General features: G+C 35.4%; 3 protein-coding genes across 3 annotated transcripts; all 3 read left to right on the forward strand.

Moving 5' to 3' along the window:
• The first annotated feature begins 1,495 nt into the window (after positions 1 to 1,495).
• Positions 1,496 to 2,959, forward strand: LOC120260677 (WRKY transcription factor 22-like). Its single transcript, XM_039268215.1, has 3 exons — positions 1,496 to 2,023; positions 2,123 to 2,236; positions 2,332 to 2,959. The coding sequence occupies exons 1-3, from the start codon at positions 1,677 to 1,679 to the stop codon at positions 2,897 to 2,899; spliced, it is 1,029 nt and encodes a 342-aa protein (XP_039124149.1). The 5' UTR covers positions 1,496 to 1,676; the 3' UTR covers positions 2,900 to 2,959.
• A 5,644-nt stretch (positions 2,960 to 8,603) lies between these two features.
• On the forward strand, positions 8,604 to 14,144 carry LOC120260139 (protein SGT1 homolog). The gene is given in 11 exon segments (XM_039267579.1): positions 8,604 to 8,969; positions 9,055 to 9,124; positions 9,991 to 10,042; positions 10,045 to 10,117; positions 10,884 to 11,043; positions 12,192 to 12,288; positions 12,394 to 12,459; positions 12,988 to 13,126; positions 13,452 to 13,534; positions 13,638 to 13,742; positions 13,845 to 14,144. Coding segments are annotated over 11 exon segments (1,107 nt in total). The 5' UTR covers positions 8,604 to 8,809; the 3' UTR covers positions 13,947 to 14,144.
• Positions 14,145 to 14,900: 756 nt separating this feature from the next.
• Positions 14,901 to 15,789, forward strand: LOC120261617 (late embryogenesis abundant protein Lea14-A-like). Its single transcript, XM_039269566.1, is given in 3 exon segments — positions 14,901 to 15,203; positions 15,290 to 15,365; positions 15,367 to 15,789. Coding segments are annotated over 3 exon segments (456 nt in total). The 5' UTR covers positions 14,901 to 14,997; the 3' UTR covers positions 15,541 to 15,789.
• The last annotated feature ends 427 nt before the right edge of the window (positions 15,790 to 16,216 follow it).

Consider the following 16,216-nt stretch of genomic DNA (forward strand, 5'->3'; position numbering starts at 1 on the left):
AATTATATATGTATATATATCATTTATTTTATTATATAGAAATAAATCTCTTTTTGGTGATTGGTCGTCCTCAACAAAATGGGGGTAGAGCAATGTACAATCGCTTATTGTACACGGGTGCAATTGTGTCTAATTAATTATTGTTTAAAAATTTAAATAATGGAAAACTGAAGGGATGATAACCATGTGACTTTAAAGAATCTTTTTAATTATTGTTTAAAATTTTAAATAATTTAAAGAATCTTGTTAACTCTAAATTGAAAATTATGATTAATATAAAATCTCAGCATTGTCCTTTTCTTTGGAAAAGATAACCACAAATTTATCATTTGATAAAATTCTAAAAAACAATTGAAATATATATATATAAAGACAAAATTGTAAATATATGATATTTAAAAAGTTAAAATATGTTGCATTATCTCAAACTATCAAAAGATAATTTTTATAATTAAAAATTTCATCCTCTAACATTATACTGTTTGTTACGATACACTAACTCTATAATAATGTGGATAACCTAATAACATTTGTCGAATTAATCACTAGATAAATACTTGTTTGAAGGCATTAAGCAAAAATAATCATAAACTAAACAATTATACCTAATTAACACTTGATGCACCATTTATTTTTTAATTTTGCACAACACTTATTTGATTGAACCAACGATACAATAAATGATTTCTCTAATTTTTTACATTAACAACTCACTTGGCTAATCCTTAATATAGGTCTGGCTAATATCTATCCAATTGACACGGAAGGTTTTAGCTTTTCACATTGATCAACCTTTCAGATTTTTCTGATAATCACCAAATAAATAGATGTTTGGTTATAACAACCAAACATCTAATCATCCAATACATGTCAGACTACCCTAACTATAAAGTAAATACAATTTTTGTATTTTTACATTGACCAACCAATTACGATGACATTTGTCAATCTACATAATAACAGATGTTTTTTTTTTGTATTTTTACATTGACCAGTGATTTTTTTTTTAATGGATTTTTGGCATTGACTAATAACTCAGGATAAAACACTCGAGATCAGATTAGACAAATCACATAATAAATAAGGTTTTTAAAATTTTAACAGAATCAACGATCATATAACATCTGTCAAACTGGGCCAGTAAAAAGTCTACACCCTTAATGTATAACGCCTGTATTATATATTTAAAAAAATTATTAATTAACTAAAATTTATTTTCTTAAATTTTCTTTTAAAAAAAAACAATTAGGCATCAATTAATATTCTCATCTTTCTTGTTGAGACCGGGCGAACGTGTGCGCGTGGAAGTGGGTGGACGCGACTTTTAGCGCGCCAGCGCCGACGTGGAGGCTGACTTTGATCCCCTTTGACTTTTGTCGAAAAGTCAAGCGGTAAACCAAACAAGAAACTGAAAACCAGAGTGGTTTTAGAAGTATCCTATGCCCCCACCTTTAAAACCACTTCATTTACCATTTATCCCCACATCTCCCAAAACCACCATTCCTGCTATTCTTTTTTTTGTTTCTCTTCTCTCCTTCTTCTCTTCTCTTCTCCTCTGTTATCTCTCCCACCGAAAAAGTCAGCGCCTTCTCTGACTCTCCCTCTTCTTGATGGCGAGAATAACGCCTGTACTGATCTAGCTGAGCACGAATCCCAAAGCTAGTTTCAGTGGTGAGATGGAAGAGAGCGACAACGACTGGGACCTGTTTGCAGTTGTGAGGAGCTGCCGGCGAACTCAACCTCCTGCGCCGACAAGGGATGCCTTCTCGTTCTTTTGTTCTCCGTTTCCTCCGGAGGTTCCCTCCGTGTTTCCCTCCCCCGTGAAGGAAGAGGTGGTTCTTGGATGTGGAACTTGTTTCCCGGATCTTGCTGGGGGTTCTTCTAGAGATGGAGCACTGCTTGAAGAGCTTTGTAAGCCTTTCTTCCCAAAGCCTATTCTGCAACACCATCCGATCCCTTCTCCTTCTCCTTCTCCGGCCCAGATACGGCCCAGGATGGCCCAGATCCCTCGGTCCAAAAGAAGGTGAGTTTAGATACAACCTCCATTTCTTCAGTTAATGGTACTGGAATTTTAAATTAAAGATTTATTTTATTTATTTATTTATTTATTTATTTTGGACAGAAAGAACCAGCAAAAGAGGGTGGTATGCCATGTTCCGGCTGATGGTTTAGCTTCTGATATGTGGGCTTGGAGGAAGTACGGCCAGAAACCCATCAAAGGGTCACCTTATCCCCGGTGAGCTTCATATTATGTTTTTATTTTCTCAGTCAACTTTATATATATAAATATTTTTTTAATTAACAAATTAATATTTGGAAATGGAAACACAGGGGTTACTACAGATGCAGTAGTTCAAAGGGATGCCAAGCAAGAAAGCAGGTGGAGAGGAGCAGGGAAGACCCGGGCGTGCTCATAATCACGTACACAGGAGAGCACAACCACCCAGTGCCCACCCATCGGAACTCACTCGCAGGTAGCACTCGCTCCAAGCTCTCACCAGCCGCCGGTGCTGGCGCTGGTGGTGATGCGGCACCGGTATCACCACCAACATCAGTGGTTGGGCACTCGCCGACGACCCCGATAACTTCATCGATGGAGGAGGAAACGGAACTCTTGGTGGAGGATATGGAGGTTATGGGTGATGATGATTTGGTGTTCATGGGGTTGAATGAGGTGGTGGACGGCGGTGATATGGCGGCGGAGGATGATGAAGTTTCTAGGTTTTTCCAGGATCAGAGCTTTCCGCCGCCGTTGCCTTGGTTGGGTAATGATCCAAACAACAACACCGCTTTCCAGGATCAGAGCTTTCCGCCGCCGCTTCCTTGGTTTGGTAATGATCCAAACAACAACAGTAATAACAACACCGCCACCGCCACCGCCGCCGCCGGCGGGGTGTGACCGTAAGGAGATTAGGGGGGCGTTGAATCTTTGTCCTTTCTAACAATTTCAGTGTTTTTGGTGTTTCTTGGGGTTTATAGAAAAAGGGTTGAAGAAAAACATGTAATTAATTTCCTTTCTCTAGTTCAGATTGTAATTGACTTAGATACCAATTCTGTTCTTTTTTTAAAATTTTATATATAAACTTAAGTGGGTTGTGTGAAAAGATGGTTTTGTTTAATTTGTTAATGTATTAGTATTTTCTTTTTCTTTTTCTTTTTTTTAATTTAGTCGGAATGGATTGACTTTTTAAGCCGAGATCATGGATTCCATGCGAGCGAATAGTCAACGCGGCAAAACAAGGGCAATATAATAGAAGGATTAGGCACTGCAAAATTGTCTTTCATATTTACCCACAAGCCAAGAAGTGAGGTGTTCCTACTTTTTCTTTTGCAGTTAATCCCACATCCTAAATAAATGGTACTGCAAAATAAAACAATTTACATAACTATTTGTTTATTTCATTCAACCGAAACCATTTTTACATAAAAGGAAAAGTCTTAACGTAAGAAAGGACTAAAAACTAAAAAGTCAAATAAAAGGCTACATAAAAGGCAAACTAAGAAATGGGTAAGTACCCATAAGGAGGCAATGTATAACAAATCACCCAAGTTAGAGTGGTCATGACCCCAAATGTAGATGCTGGCATTGGCTGGCTGGCAAAAGGATATGCCTTGGTCTTGAGGTAACCAAGTACACAGCAAAGACCAGGAATACTTTGTCAACAAGATCCCAAGGTTCCTAACAGAAGGGGTGAGACAAAAGGTACTCTTAAGGGAGATGAGGAATTGGTACAATAGTTAAGATTTACAATACCTCTCTCATTGTGCAGAACTTCTATGTATGATTCAACTGAAAAATATATTTACTGATAAATTTATGAGCCCTTGCTAGTTGCTACATGCCCTTTGCTCAGATTAAGTGCTTTGAAATCTTGATGAAAGTGAAATTAGAAGATGCTACACAGGGCAAAACATCAAGGTCTGGTCATTAGGGATGAATAAAGGAGCTGACTAAAGCATCAATTTCCATTGCGGGTAGATATAAAAACAGCTTTTGCAAAGAAATTTGAAGCAACTATCATTATTTCTGGGAGAAAGAAAATCATCATGTTGTTTCAGTAATTCAAGAAGGATATCTGGTTGAAGAGATCATGCAACAGATATTATCAACCATAAGAACCATAACACAAGATCTAGTTATTACCAGAACATAGCTTTGGCACATTTCTCTCACCATCTCATGCGGTCGTGTTTGTGACAGACAGCCAACACACAAATGTACAGGCAATATACCACGCAATCGTACATATGAACTCCACTATATCTTGGTCTTGTCAGCAATGCACAGTTACAAACCAAGAAAGATAGAATTTTGTTGGTCCACTGATTAGCAAAATAACAAGTAGAGATTTACTTTATTTCAATTTATGGTGCCTATCCATATTAGGCTGCAGTAATTTGAAAGGCGTAATAGGAGATAGATTGTGAGATCCTCTGAGTTCAGCACTTACAGAAAAGCAGTTTATGTTGGGTCTAGTTCCACCAGACTGGCAATGTGCATGCACAAATCTTCAGCCGTGGATGTAAAGATATTCCACTAAAGTGCCACCCTGTACAGCTATCCATGGTCCCTGATAAACATTGAACAATCACAAATAACTTGCTTTGTTTTCAGCCACATCATAATTCTCCATCCAGTTAACCTGAAAGGAGGGAAACACTAAAGCATATTATCTGAATTATCTTTCAGGATAAAAAATAGCAGTTAGCTCAATATCTAAAACACCTCCACCACTGATTTAGAAAAAGCATGATAAGGAAATTGTAATTTTGAGTCACCGAGAACCAAAATGTGGCCAGTAAAGAGTAGGACAGTGACCCATACAGAAAACATTCCAGAGAACCTTCGAGAATATGAAAACAGCACTGTCAACCTCACCCATTCAACGTTTATAATGATGAATAAGCTGATCTGAGATGCGGCCAGTAGAGAAGGACAGTGACCCTCACAGAAAACATTGCAAGATAACTTTCGACAACATGAAAACATCACTCACAGTCTCATGTATTCAACGTCTATAATGATGAAGAAGCTGATCTTGATAGAAACAGCTGGAAGTGTTTAGAAAGAAAATTTCATCATCATATTCAATTGAATGAAAAAGCAAAAGAAAAAGAAACAAGATAAGCAAATGGAAGGAAACCAACTGACGAAACTGATGTTCTGTTTTCTTTCATCATTTTTCTTTTTCTAATTATCCTCTATCCTCCCTGATGGAGCACCAACTTAGCATAATGAACAGAACATCAACAAATCAACTATTATATGACATGGAATTGGTTGACCTGAAGGATGGATAAGATCCATATTTCCTTCAGATTCTTTAACAAATCTCATGGCCATTGGTCAACAATTCCAACAGAGAAGCAAAATATAAAGATATACTTTTACTCATATTCAAAAATGAATGCATAACAAGATAAAGTTAAAGTATAGAAAATTCCAAAACCATTTATATACTCAAGAATGGAACTAATGATACCAAGTGGCATTAATATTGTATAAGTTTATTAAATCGCTAAGAATTGCTAGCTTTTTCCCCCATTTCAAAATATCATTGTAAGTAAGGAAAAAAGAATTCGGTAATGACTAATACAGACCTCAGCACACTTGTGAAACTGATGTTCTGTTTTCTTTCATCATTTTTCATTTTCTAATTATCCTCTATCCTCTCTGATGGAACACCAACTTAGCATAATGATCAGAACATCAACAAATCAACTATTATGTGACATGGAATTGGTTGACCTTAAGGATGGATAAGATGCATATTTCCTTCAGATTCTTTAACAAATCTCATGGCCATTGGTCAACAATTCCAACAGAGAAGCAAAATATATAGATATACTTTTATTCATATTCAAGAATGAATGCATAACAAGATAAAGTTAAAGCATAGAAAATTCGCAAACCATATTATATACACAAGAACAGAACTAATGATACCAAGTGGCATTAATATTGTATAAGTTTATTAAATCGCTTAAGAATTGCTAGTTTTTTCCCATTTCAAAATATCATTGTAAGTTTGTAAGTAAGGAAAAAAGAATCCGGTAATGACTAATACAGACCTCAGCACACTTGGTGGGGTGGGGGGGGCAGCATTGCAGCATTGCAGCTCTGCTGCAGAGGCATACTTGCCATCAGAAAATCATCATTGTCATATGTACTACTGTACAGGTGCATGTGATGCACTTGAGTATAATTTTTTGGATAAATACCATCTTTACCATTGTTCCAGATCATATTGTTCATTCATCGCAGCTATTATTAGACCTTGTAAATTTTGCTCATTTTTCATCCATGTAGTTGATGTGGCATCCATATGGGATACAAAACAAAATCCAGGTTTTTTATTAAATTGTTTCCTAATGATGTACCAGTTTGGCCAAACATGGATGGTGATGTGGCTTGTCCAATAGGATTGAGATTCCATGTCATCATCCATGTGGACAAGATAAACAACATTCACATGGCTTATAATATACAAGAATGATAAAAACAAACAATACCTATAATGCACAAAGACCATATTGAGATTTTCTAAAAGTTCCCTTCAAGAAAAATTAATATGAAATAACAGAGGACTATAAATGCAGAACACTAATATGATTTCACTAATGCATGTTCATGAAAACATACCTTACAAGCAATACATTTATCAAATTCAAAGTGAAAGTTCTGCATGGTATAGAATGATTATAAAACTCAGGCCAATGAAATTTATAAATCCAATCAACAACATAGAGAACATATTGTAGATATCCATGAACAAAATCTAATTGTTTTTCTAAGTTTCTAACACAAAAAATTCCAAACCAAAACCATAGAAAACTAATTTATGTGCAAAAATAGAGTCTTGCTAATAATTTTTGGGGATGGATTTACATGGACTAGGGCTCCAATCCCATCCAATGCAACAACCAATGTAAACCATCATGACAGCAATCCCTTCTTCCGAGATGCCCTTCGCCACACCACTAAAACCCTCGAAGCCGAGACCACCAACTGCGTTGATTCTCCAAGCAAACACACACACAATTTGGAATCAACCATGAAGGAGGACGACAATTAGATTACCTGAGAGTGAGAGGTCGGCAGAGAAGGGGAATCATGACCGTTGACGACCGTGGGGGCAAATTCTCCGGCTATAAGCTCGCCGGAGAAGAAGGGGTGGGCCATGGCGCGGTGGTTCTATACCAAGCCCGCGAACGAGAGTTTCTTGTATTTTCTGGAAGGATATTTAATTTTAAGGGACCATCCTTAATATTTATTTCAGTTAATTGATCTTGTTTTTAAAAATTATTAATAATCATATTTTAAAATAATGAAGAATTGTTATTAAATTAAATATTAAAAAGTCGATTAATTTTAGTTAATCTACTCGCATACTTTAATTGTTGATAATTTCATGACTTGTTTTGATCTAAGTTTTTCAATTCAATCTTCCCCCTTTGTGAATGATTTGAGGAGGCAACAAAAAAAAAGTTTTAATGAAGTGGAAGCTTTGATTTCATCTAATAGCAATAAAATAAAATAAATATTAAAAAAATAGAGGGAGAAACATTAGAGAAGCGAGAACACATCCATACATGGATTAATTTGTAATGTGGTGGATTCCTCCGGCTGAAAAAATTCTTCGAAAAGTTCCTTCTCCTGTTTTGTTTTTTTATGATATCTTGATTTATCCTATAATTATTAGCTCTTTTTTTGTACCTTGATTCATATTTTTCCTTGTATTTTTTCTTATTTCGAATTCTAAGGTTCTCCTTTTTGTACACTTATATATTGAATATACATTGTTTATTCGTTTTTTTAAAAAATTAGCGTTACTTTATTATCAACACTCAACTTCAAATAACATATCTAGGAGCATTTTTGGGGCTTCACTTCACGCTCATGGTGGGAGAAACCCTAAAGGAGCTAGAACACACTCATGCATTGATTAGTTGATGATGTGGTGAATTCCCATCGTTAAAAAATTCCTTCTCATGTTGCTTTATTATGATGTCTTGCCTGATTCCACTATTAGTGGAATTCTTTTGTAGTTTTTTATATTTTTTTTTACCTCGACTCATACTTTTCTTTATATTTTCTCTTGTTTTGAATCTCTTAATGATCTCCCTTTTTATACTCTTATTTATTGAATATACGTAGGTTTTTTTAAAAAAATTAAAATGATTTATCCATCTTTTAAAAAAAATCACAATCACAAAATCATAAATAAATGATTCATTTAGAAATCAATATCATCTTCAAGAAATATACTTGGTTTTTTTTTTCACATCTTCAATATAGCATTTGTGAATAGTTTTTTTTTTTTTTTAATGAATAAAATGGAAAAAACCATTAGAAAAAAAATAATTTGTGAATAGAATGTGTCCACAAATGAATCACTGTGATGGTCCGTCCATAATTTATATTAATTAAAAAATCTTGTTGTTAAAAAAACTATCACTATGATGGATTATGTCGGAGGCTACAAACTGTATAATAATAATAAGATAGATGATAAATGCCCTTTCTCTTATCGGATTCCGGATCCCCAAATGCTAACGGGTTTGACAAACCAGAAAACAAAAGATCCGCATCCGCAACTGCAAACAAGCCCTCGGCAAAGCCTTATCTGATCTCCCTCCGAGCGCCAGGTAGCACTCGCCGCCTAACCCCCTCCACTCTCGCGCTCCCGCGCGCTGAAACCCCGAATTCAATCCGCCATCATCGAATCCTTTGAACCCCCAAACCCTGCACTTCCTCTCCCTACATCCTCCCCATCTCCTCTCTTCTTTGCCTCTCTCTCCCTCTCCAATGGCGCTGAATCTAGATCACCGGGCCAAGGATGCCTTCTTGGATGACGAATTCGACCTCGCTGTGGATCTTTACACGCAGGCTCTCGATATGGACCCTAACAACGCCGATCTCTTTGCCGACCGTGCCCAGGCCAACATCAAGCTCCAGAATTACACTGGTAGTCATCCATTCACCCCTTCTTACTTGATCTTTCCGTGATCCTATGCGTTAATGGCGTTTCTTGTCCCCTGTTCGATATGCAGAAGCTGTTGCTGATGCGAATAGAGCGATCGAGTTGAATCCTTCGATGTCCAAGGCTTATCTGCGCAAGGGGTAGTTACTTTGCTCTTGTTTTGTTATACATACTCCTGTTTCTCAGTTTAGATTATGATATCGTGATGCTTTCTCCTTATGTTTAGTGCAGCAGATGCTTTTATGCTCTAGTTGATATCTTTGTTGGAGAGATTACCAAATTGCATAAATTGTGATGTGATTCTATAATTTCTATGCAATTCTCGTAGTAGCAGGATTTCCCTGATCCCCTGTCCATAGATGGAGAGTGGGCTTTAGCAGTATTTCAATTGTCTATAAATATCTCTGAAATAATTCATTTGCATGCTCACGTATGAGTTGTTCTTTTCTCAAGCTGGGGTGTGACGCTTGGTTCATAGGCCTGGAACTGTAGTCCCGGTCTAGTCAAGAACTATACAGCATACATATACGTGCACCTAGTTATAATGTATGCAGCCTAGTTCCCATGATTATTGCTGTTTAATGGGTGACTGATGCTCACATGTTTGATTGGAATGTACAATCTTCCTAAGTCACATACCCTCCCTGGTAATTAGTTCTCTACAAATGTATCATAGAACTCATGGGACTCGTAATGAGATGATTGCATGGTCTAAAGAATTTATAATAGAATCCTTGAGTCATATTCTCCTAAAATTTGGATAACTAAAGGGAGGAAGAAGGTAGGTAAACAGAGCTTAGGGATGCTATAGTTCTAGTCTTCACCTCAATCTGCATGAATTATATTTGTCTTTGCAAATTTTTTTAAAAAATCTTTCTACCTTTTAAAGACGTTTGCCTCTTTTTATGCCATAGAGGTGTGGGATATTTTAATGGCAAACATGTAAATATTCAAGAGAGTCATTTTCAATCCATTATCTTGAATGCCTTGGTGTTTCTGGTAACAGCGCTGCTTGCATGAAGCTCGAGGAATATCAGACTGCTAAGGCAGCTCTTGAAAGCAGGTTTCAACGGTTACACCAGGGGATTCCAGATTCTCAAGACTTATAGAGGAATGTGATAAGCTGATTGCAGGTACTTTTGGAGTTAAAGCATTTAGCTTCATGCTAAATTTAGATTGAAAATGATAATGACGACGTGACATGGCCATACTTGATTTTTTAGCTGAGAAAGCAACTATACTTCTCCTTACATTGGCTGCCCCTATGATTAGTCTGGGGCACATTTAGAATTCATGTTCCTCATAAAATCATAGTTTCTAATAGTTTATTTTGATAATTGGATTTTGATTTTGTTTATCTTCTTATTGTATTTTCACACTTATCTTAATTTTTCTTTTGTTTTCAACTTCAATCTTCAATTTTGTGTTTTTTTTTAAAATTACCTTATCTTTTTAAACTCCTTTTTTTTTTAAATCGTTTTAATCTTTAGAAATTGATTTTTATTTTTCTAATTTTTTATATTGATTTTCATGATATTTCATGATTTTAAGAATTTATTTTACTTTAAATTTTAACACAATCTAATTTTCTTGCCATATGTATTTTTTTCTTTAAAAACATTTTGTTTTACTATAATGTTCACCACAACTTTAAAAACAATGCGGTTCACATATCTATATACACATATGCACACATATATTTATGGATATGTGTATACATATATGGTCGTATCCATGTATCCATTGTTCAATAAATTCTAGTGATGAATACTTTTTGTTACTTGCGTACGCAACACCTCCATGTCCTAATAACACAGTGGTGTTATTAATTGAGTTTTTAAGTAGGATATTCTCTCTTGTCAGCAACACCACTCTTTTTTTTACCATGTGTATGTGCAGAGGAAACCTTGGGTCTCACAAAGACAGTGATGCCTGGTACTCCGGAATTTATAGTGTCATCAAATACAACCAATGTCAATGTCAATGAAACCGATGCTAGCTCTAAACCTGATGTTGCAAGTCAACCTGAAGATTTGATTCCTAAGAAACCAAAATACCGGTAAATTCTAATTTCCTTTGAAATGACTGGTCAATGACTTATTGCAGATTATTGTCATGTGTTGTAGTAGTTCATGTGCATCAAAAGATCCATCCTTTTGTTGTCGTGATACATGATATATTATGGGCTCATGTTGTCCTGCTTACTTTTTTTTCCTAACAAAGCATTGTTATATTCAATTGCCATGAGATGAATATTTTATGTTTCTGTCCTTTGTTTTCAGGCAACTCTGGGAAGGAATACTGTCGAATGGAACTGTAAAATCTTGAATTGACCCCCCGTATAACTTATTTCATAATGACAATGATATGTGTCATTAATTAGTCCATCCACCAAACTAATTTCAACATTACTATTTCATTTAATAGGACTTTAGAAATAGATCATCCATTTTATGGATTACTGATAATCAAATAATTGGTTTCTTATTCTTGTTTGCTGATATGTTGATCTTTGGATATAAAAAAGGTCAGCTTCTTTATTATTGGCAGTGAGTAGGGGTGAAAACAACCAAGCTGAAGTATAGTTAAAACTAGGTTTGCTTATTTAAAATCTAAGCTACAGTTCATATTCAAGCTCTGTTAGCTGAATTAGCTTGATTTTGGTTTGCATATATATATATATATTTAAAAAAATCATATATATGCACATGTTGGTAATGAGAAAAGTAATATACGAGTTTGACCTTCCCAAGTTCTTGAGCTTGGGTGTCTTATTATATTTTTTCAGATCGCCTGAGCTCAAGTTTTAAAATTTAGGAATGATCCAAGCTCAAATTGAGGTTTTACCATTTTAGAGCTAAAACAGTGAGCCTTTGTGAAGCTCAGGCCTCATGTATATAAACAAATTTTGAACCCAACAATCAGATCTATGGAGAGCTAAGCTAATTGGTCATGCACTAAGTTGTGATGCTTTTGTACTCTCTGAAAAAAACCATAGCTTGCAATATATTTATTCATCACTTGGTGTTTATACTATTTGGTATTTATCATTTATGCGTTATTTGAAGAGTAGTCAACATCAATTGGTATGCTATGGACACTTGTTGAAAAAAATCTAAACCAAATAGATGAAGTGAATAATTGCGACCTGTGAATTCTATAGGGAGTTACTTTTATATGGTAATTTAAATTGATTTTTTTATGCAGACACGACTACTACAATTCTCCTACAGAAGTAGTGTTGACCATCTTCGCCAAGGGTGTTCCAAAAAACAATGTGCTTATTGACTTTGGCGAACAAATTGTAAGCTTCATTTAACCTTGTCTCTTCTGGTATTTGAACTCTTTCTTTGCTGCACTTCTATATTTTCTGTGAAATCATGGCAACAATTCACTGTTTTCTTTTCAGTTGAGCGTCACCATTAGCATTCCTGGTGATGAAATCTACCATTTTCAACCGCGTCTGTTTGGGAAGGTGTGTGCCTATGCTGGCATTATCATTCATCAAGCAATTGTTATTATCATTAGGACTTTATAAGGTGTCAACAATCATTGTTGTCAAAAATTTCTTATGAAAAGTATTTTTTTTTTTGTTTCGACTTTCATTTTAAATACAGGATTTTAATATACAAAGTTCATATTACATGCTAATTCAGCTTAAGGCTTCACCTACAAGCCTGTCTCATTTGGGTATATCATGGGAGATACCAATCTGCTGGGAATTTTATATATCAGTTCAATGACCTATAGTATGGCTGCTGATGCAGTTCCTGTTTTCTTGTTTTGACTGTCAGTGGATATGTACGGTCTTAAATTTTAATTTACCATTGGTATGGACAAAAACAATTTGCCTTTTCAATTACTTTCTAAAATTGTCATTGTGGAAAATTGCTTTTACAATTCACTGCAGTTCCTTGTCATTTTCTAGCTGAGTAGACTTGTTTATTTTACATAATTGCTGTGTTAATTGTGTGCTTCTTCTTCTTGATTGTCCAATTGGCAGATTATTCCTGATAAGTGCAGATATCTGGTGCTGTCTTCAAAAATTGAAATTCATCTTGCTAAGGCTGAGGCTGTTACATGGCCATCTCTGGAATTCAGGAAAGATAAAACACCTTTGCAGAGGACACATGTACCATCAGGTTTGGCTACTTGTTATGTATATAGAATGTTTTTTGTTTGAAATTTCTTGATGGCTTGATCTGATGGTCGATTTGTTAAAATACCCCCATAATATTTTGTTTGGAGTAAAAGGAGTGACAAATTTTGTTCTTGATGCAGACTAAGTTCTTCACCATTTCTTTTCATCGTTCATATTATCTCTGAAAAAGTTGATTCCATAGCTATGTGGCTTGTTTCTCCAGTTGAAATAAAATGTGGTGTGGAATATTGAGTCAGAACACTGACATGTTCATGCAATCTTGATGCTCTAAGTCTTTTGGTTTCTTTTTACTCTTGAATCTGCAGCCTCAAAATCGGACAGACCCTCCTATCCATCTTCTAAAACAAAAGTAGACTGGGACAAACTTGAAGCCAAAGTAAAGGAGGAGGTATTGGGGGTTAAAGAACTGCCCAACTTCTTTGTTCATGTTATTCTGTGGACATGCTTTTCATTTCAAGCTGCATGTTGTTAATTGTCAATTTTGTTCATAGGAAAAAGCAGAGAAGCTGGATGGTGATGCAGCTTTAAACAAGCTATTCCAGGATATATACCGAAATGCTGATGAAGACACCAGACGAGCAATGAGCAAATCGTTTGTAAGACATATTAGCAAACCACGAAAAGGAGCTTTTTGTTTGTCACTGTAACTTCAATTTGTACATTGAATTTAACAATTTGGTTTCTTTCCTGCAAAACAGGTGGAATCTAATGGCACAGTTTTGTCCACAAATTGGAAGGATGTGGGATCTAAGAAGGTTGCTGGGAGCCCACCAGATGGAATGGAGTTGAAGAAATGGTAGAAATGACCTGATTATCAATGTCTAATACTTGTTGTGTTGATCCGTGTGTTATTACCTTCTTTATTTAGCGGCTGCTTTGTTTATGAAGATTCTGTAATTTTTTTTTTTCTTTTTACTGTTCTTTGAGTTTTGCTTTAGTTTGGGAATATTGGTGGTTTTCTCTAGTGCGGTATATCATTAAATCTCTTTTCTCGCTGACTTGCTATTTATTGCACTTAACTTACTGATTATGGTTAAAAGAAATTGGATGAACTGAAGACTGAGGAATACTCTGCTGCGTCTCTTGCTATTATGGGTGCATAACCAGCCCATGAGTCAAGCTTTTTAAGAATTTAAAACGAAAATAGATATGATCTACTACTTACAATGCTTAGAATTGAAGAAAAGAAAATAAAGGGGAGAAACTGGACGCTTTTCTGAAGATATTTTCACTTATCGTTGCAGAAACAATTATGTATGCAAATAGACTCTAAAATTTTACTTTTCTGATTAAAATTCAAATATTCTTTTAACGTGAATGAGATTTACTAAAGTAATTTTATTCTATTATTATTTCTTATATAAATTTATAAGGATGCTTTAACCACAGCATACAAATGCGTGAGCATAATTAACTCTAAAAAAATTGTTTCTTCAGATTCTATTATTTATTTATTTATTTGAAAAGGTGGACCACTTTCATTAAAGAAAAGAAAAGAGATTTAAATTTTTCATCAAAGTTATACAGAAAATAATGTCAATTTCCTTTCCTAGAACAATAAAAAATTCAATTTTTTTTTAATAAATAAAAAAAGCATCGGAATCCCATTTATAACGATCCCAGTAGTGAGTCATCAACGTTCTCCACGCGTTGGCAAAACGCTACCACCACTGCAAAGACGTTTGAGACAACGACACGCGCTCCCTCGATAGCTCCCCTTCTTAAATCCCTAACCGCCCCCTTACTTATCATTCATTTCCTCTAAAGAATCAAACGAATCACACAATCACAACAACTCTCTCTCTCTCTCTCTCGCTCTCGCTCTCGCTCTTTGATCTCGAAGCTGAAACAATGGCGTACCTGATGGACAAAGCCAAGGAATTCGTTGCCGAAAAGATCGCAAAGATGAAGAAACCCGAAGCCGACGTAGACGACGTCTCCCTCCACAACGTCTCCCGCGAGGCCGCTATCTTCAACGCCGCCATCTCCATCCACAACCCTTACAGCCACAATCTCCCCATCTGCGAGATCTCCTACACTCTCAAGAGCGCCGGCAGGTGATCTCTCTCCTCTGATTCCTCCCAAAAACCAATTAAAAGTAGATGATTAATTGTTGAATAAATAATGATAATATTATTTATAGGGTGGTGGTGTCTGGGAAGATGGATGATCCTGGATCTATAGAAGCAGAGAAGAACACAAAGGTGGATGTACCAATGAAAAGTGCCCTATGATTTCTTGATTAGCCTTATGAAGGATGTTGGGAGGGATTGGGATGTGGACTATGAGCTTTGCCTGGGATTGACTGTGGATATCCCTATTTTTGGGAACTTCACCATTCCTCTCTCTAAAAAAGGGGAGCTCAAGCTTCCTACACTCTCTGATATCTTTTAAAATTTTGTTATCTTTGTTGTGCCTTTTTTTACTTTAATCACCTGCTTTGTGGTTAAATGTTTTGTTTTACTATATGTATATCTTATCCAAATAAATACTTTGTAAAGGTTAGAAATGGGTGGTGGTGTTTAATTTGATGCCTATGTAAAGTGCACTAATATCTACGGCATAGTTACTGTCTATGCTTACTGTATGTATTGTTATAGTTTGTTTTAGTTTTGAAGGATTGTTATGTATTAGTTTTCTTTATCTGGTCTGGTCTTATATAATACTCCTCCAGTGGTTTATTTATTTATTAATTAATTTTTCAATTAGTGCGAGAAGGATAATTATTGTCAGGTATGGAATTGGGTGTAAGTTAAATTTATTTCACTGATGCCACTGATGCCGCTGATGCCGGAATTGAGTGTAAGTTAGATTTATTTCACTGTTGATCATAAATATTTTTATTTTATAACATTAAAAAAATGGTCATAACTTTTTTTATTACATCGATCACAGTGGTTTTCCAGCTGTTAACGCTACATCAATATTTTAATTTTAAAATAGGTCATTACAGATCATTATAATCACAGATACAATTAGAGCAAATTTAAATAATTTTATGTTATTAAAGAAAAAATTTGTGACTATAAAGTATAAATGTTTATGAGTGAAATGAACACGATGTAAATCT

The sequence above is a fragment of the Dioscorea cayenensis genome, chromosome 5 (assembly GCF_009730915.1).
Source record: "Dioscorea cayenensis subsp. rotundata cultivar TDr96_F1 chromosome 5, TDr96_F1_v2_PseudoChromosome.rev07_lg8_w22 25.fasta, whole genome shotgun sequence".
Lineage (NCBI taxonomy): Eukaryota > Viridiplantae > Streptophyta > Magnoliopsida > Dioscoreales > Dioscoreaceae > Dioscorea > Dioscorea cayenensis.

Bases quoted from the DNA above. Each gene is read 5' to 3' on its own strand.
- LOC120260677 (XM_039268215.1), top strand. From the start codon at position 1,677: ATGGAAGAGAGCGACAACGACTGGGACCTGTTTGCAGTTGTGAGGAGC. The intron at 2,024-2,122 runs GTGAGTTTAGAT...TATTTTGGACAG, and splicing joins ATCCCTCGGTCCAAAAGAAG to AAAGAACCAGCAAAAGAGGG. The intron at 2,237-2,331 runs GTGAGCTTCATA...ATGGAAACACAG, and splicing joins AAAGGGTCACCTTATCCCCG to GGGTTACTACAGATGCAGTA.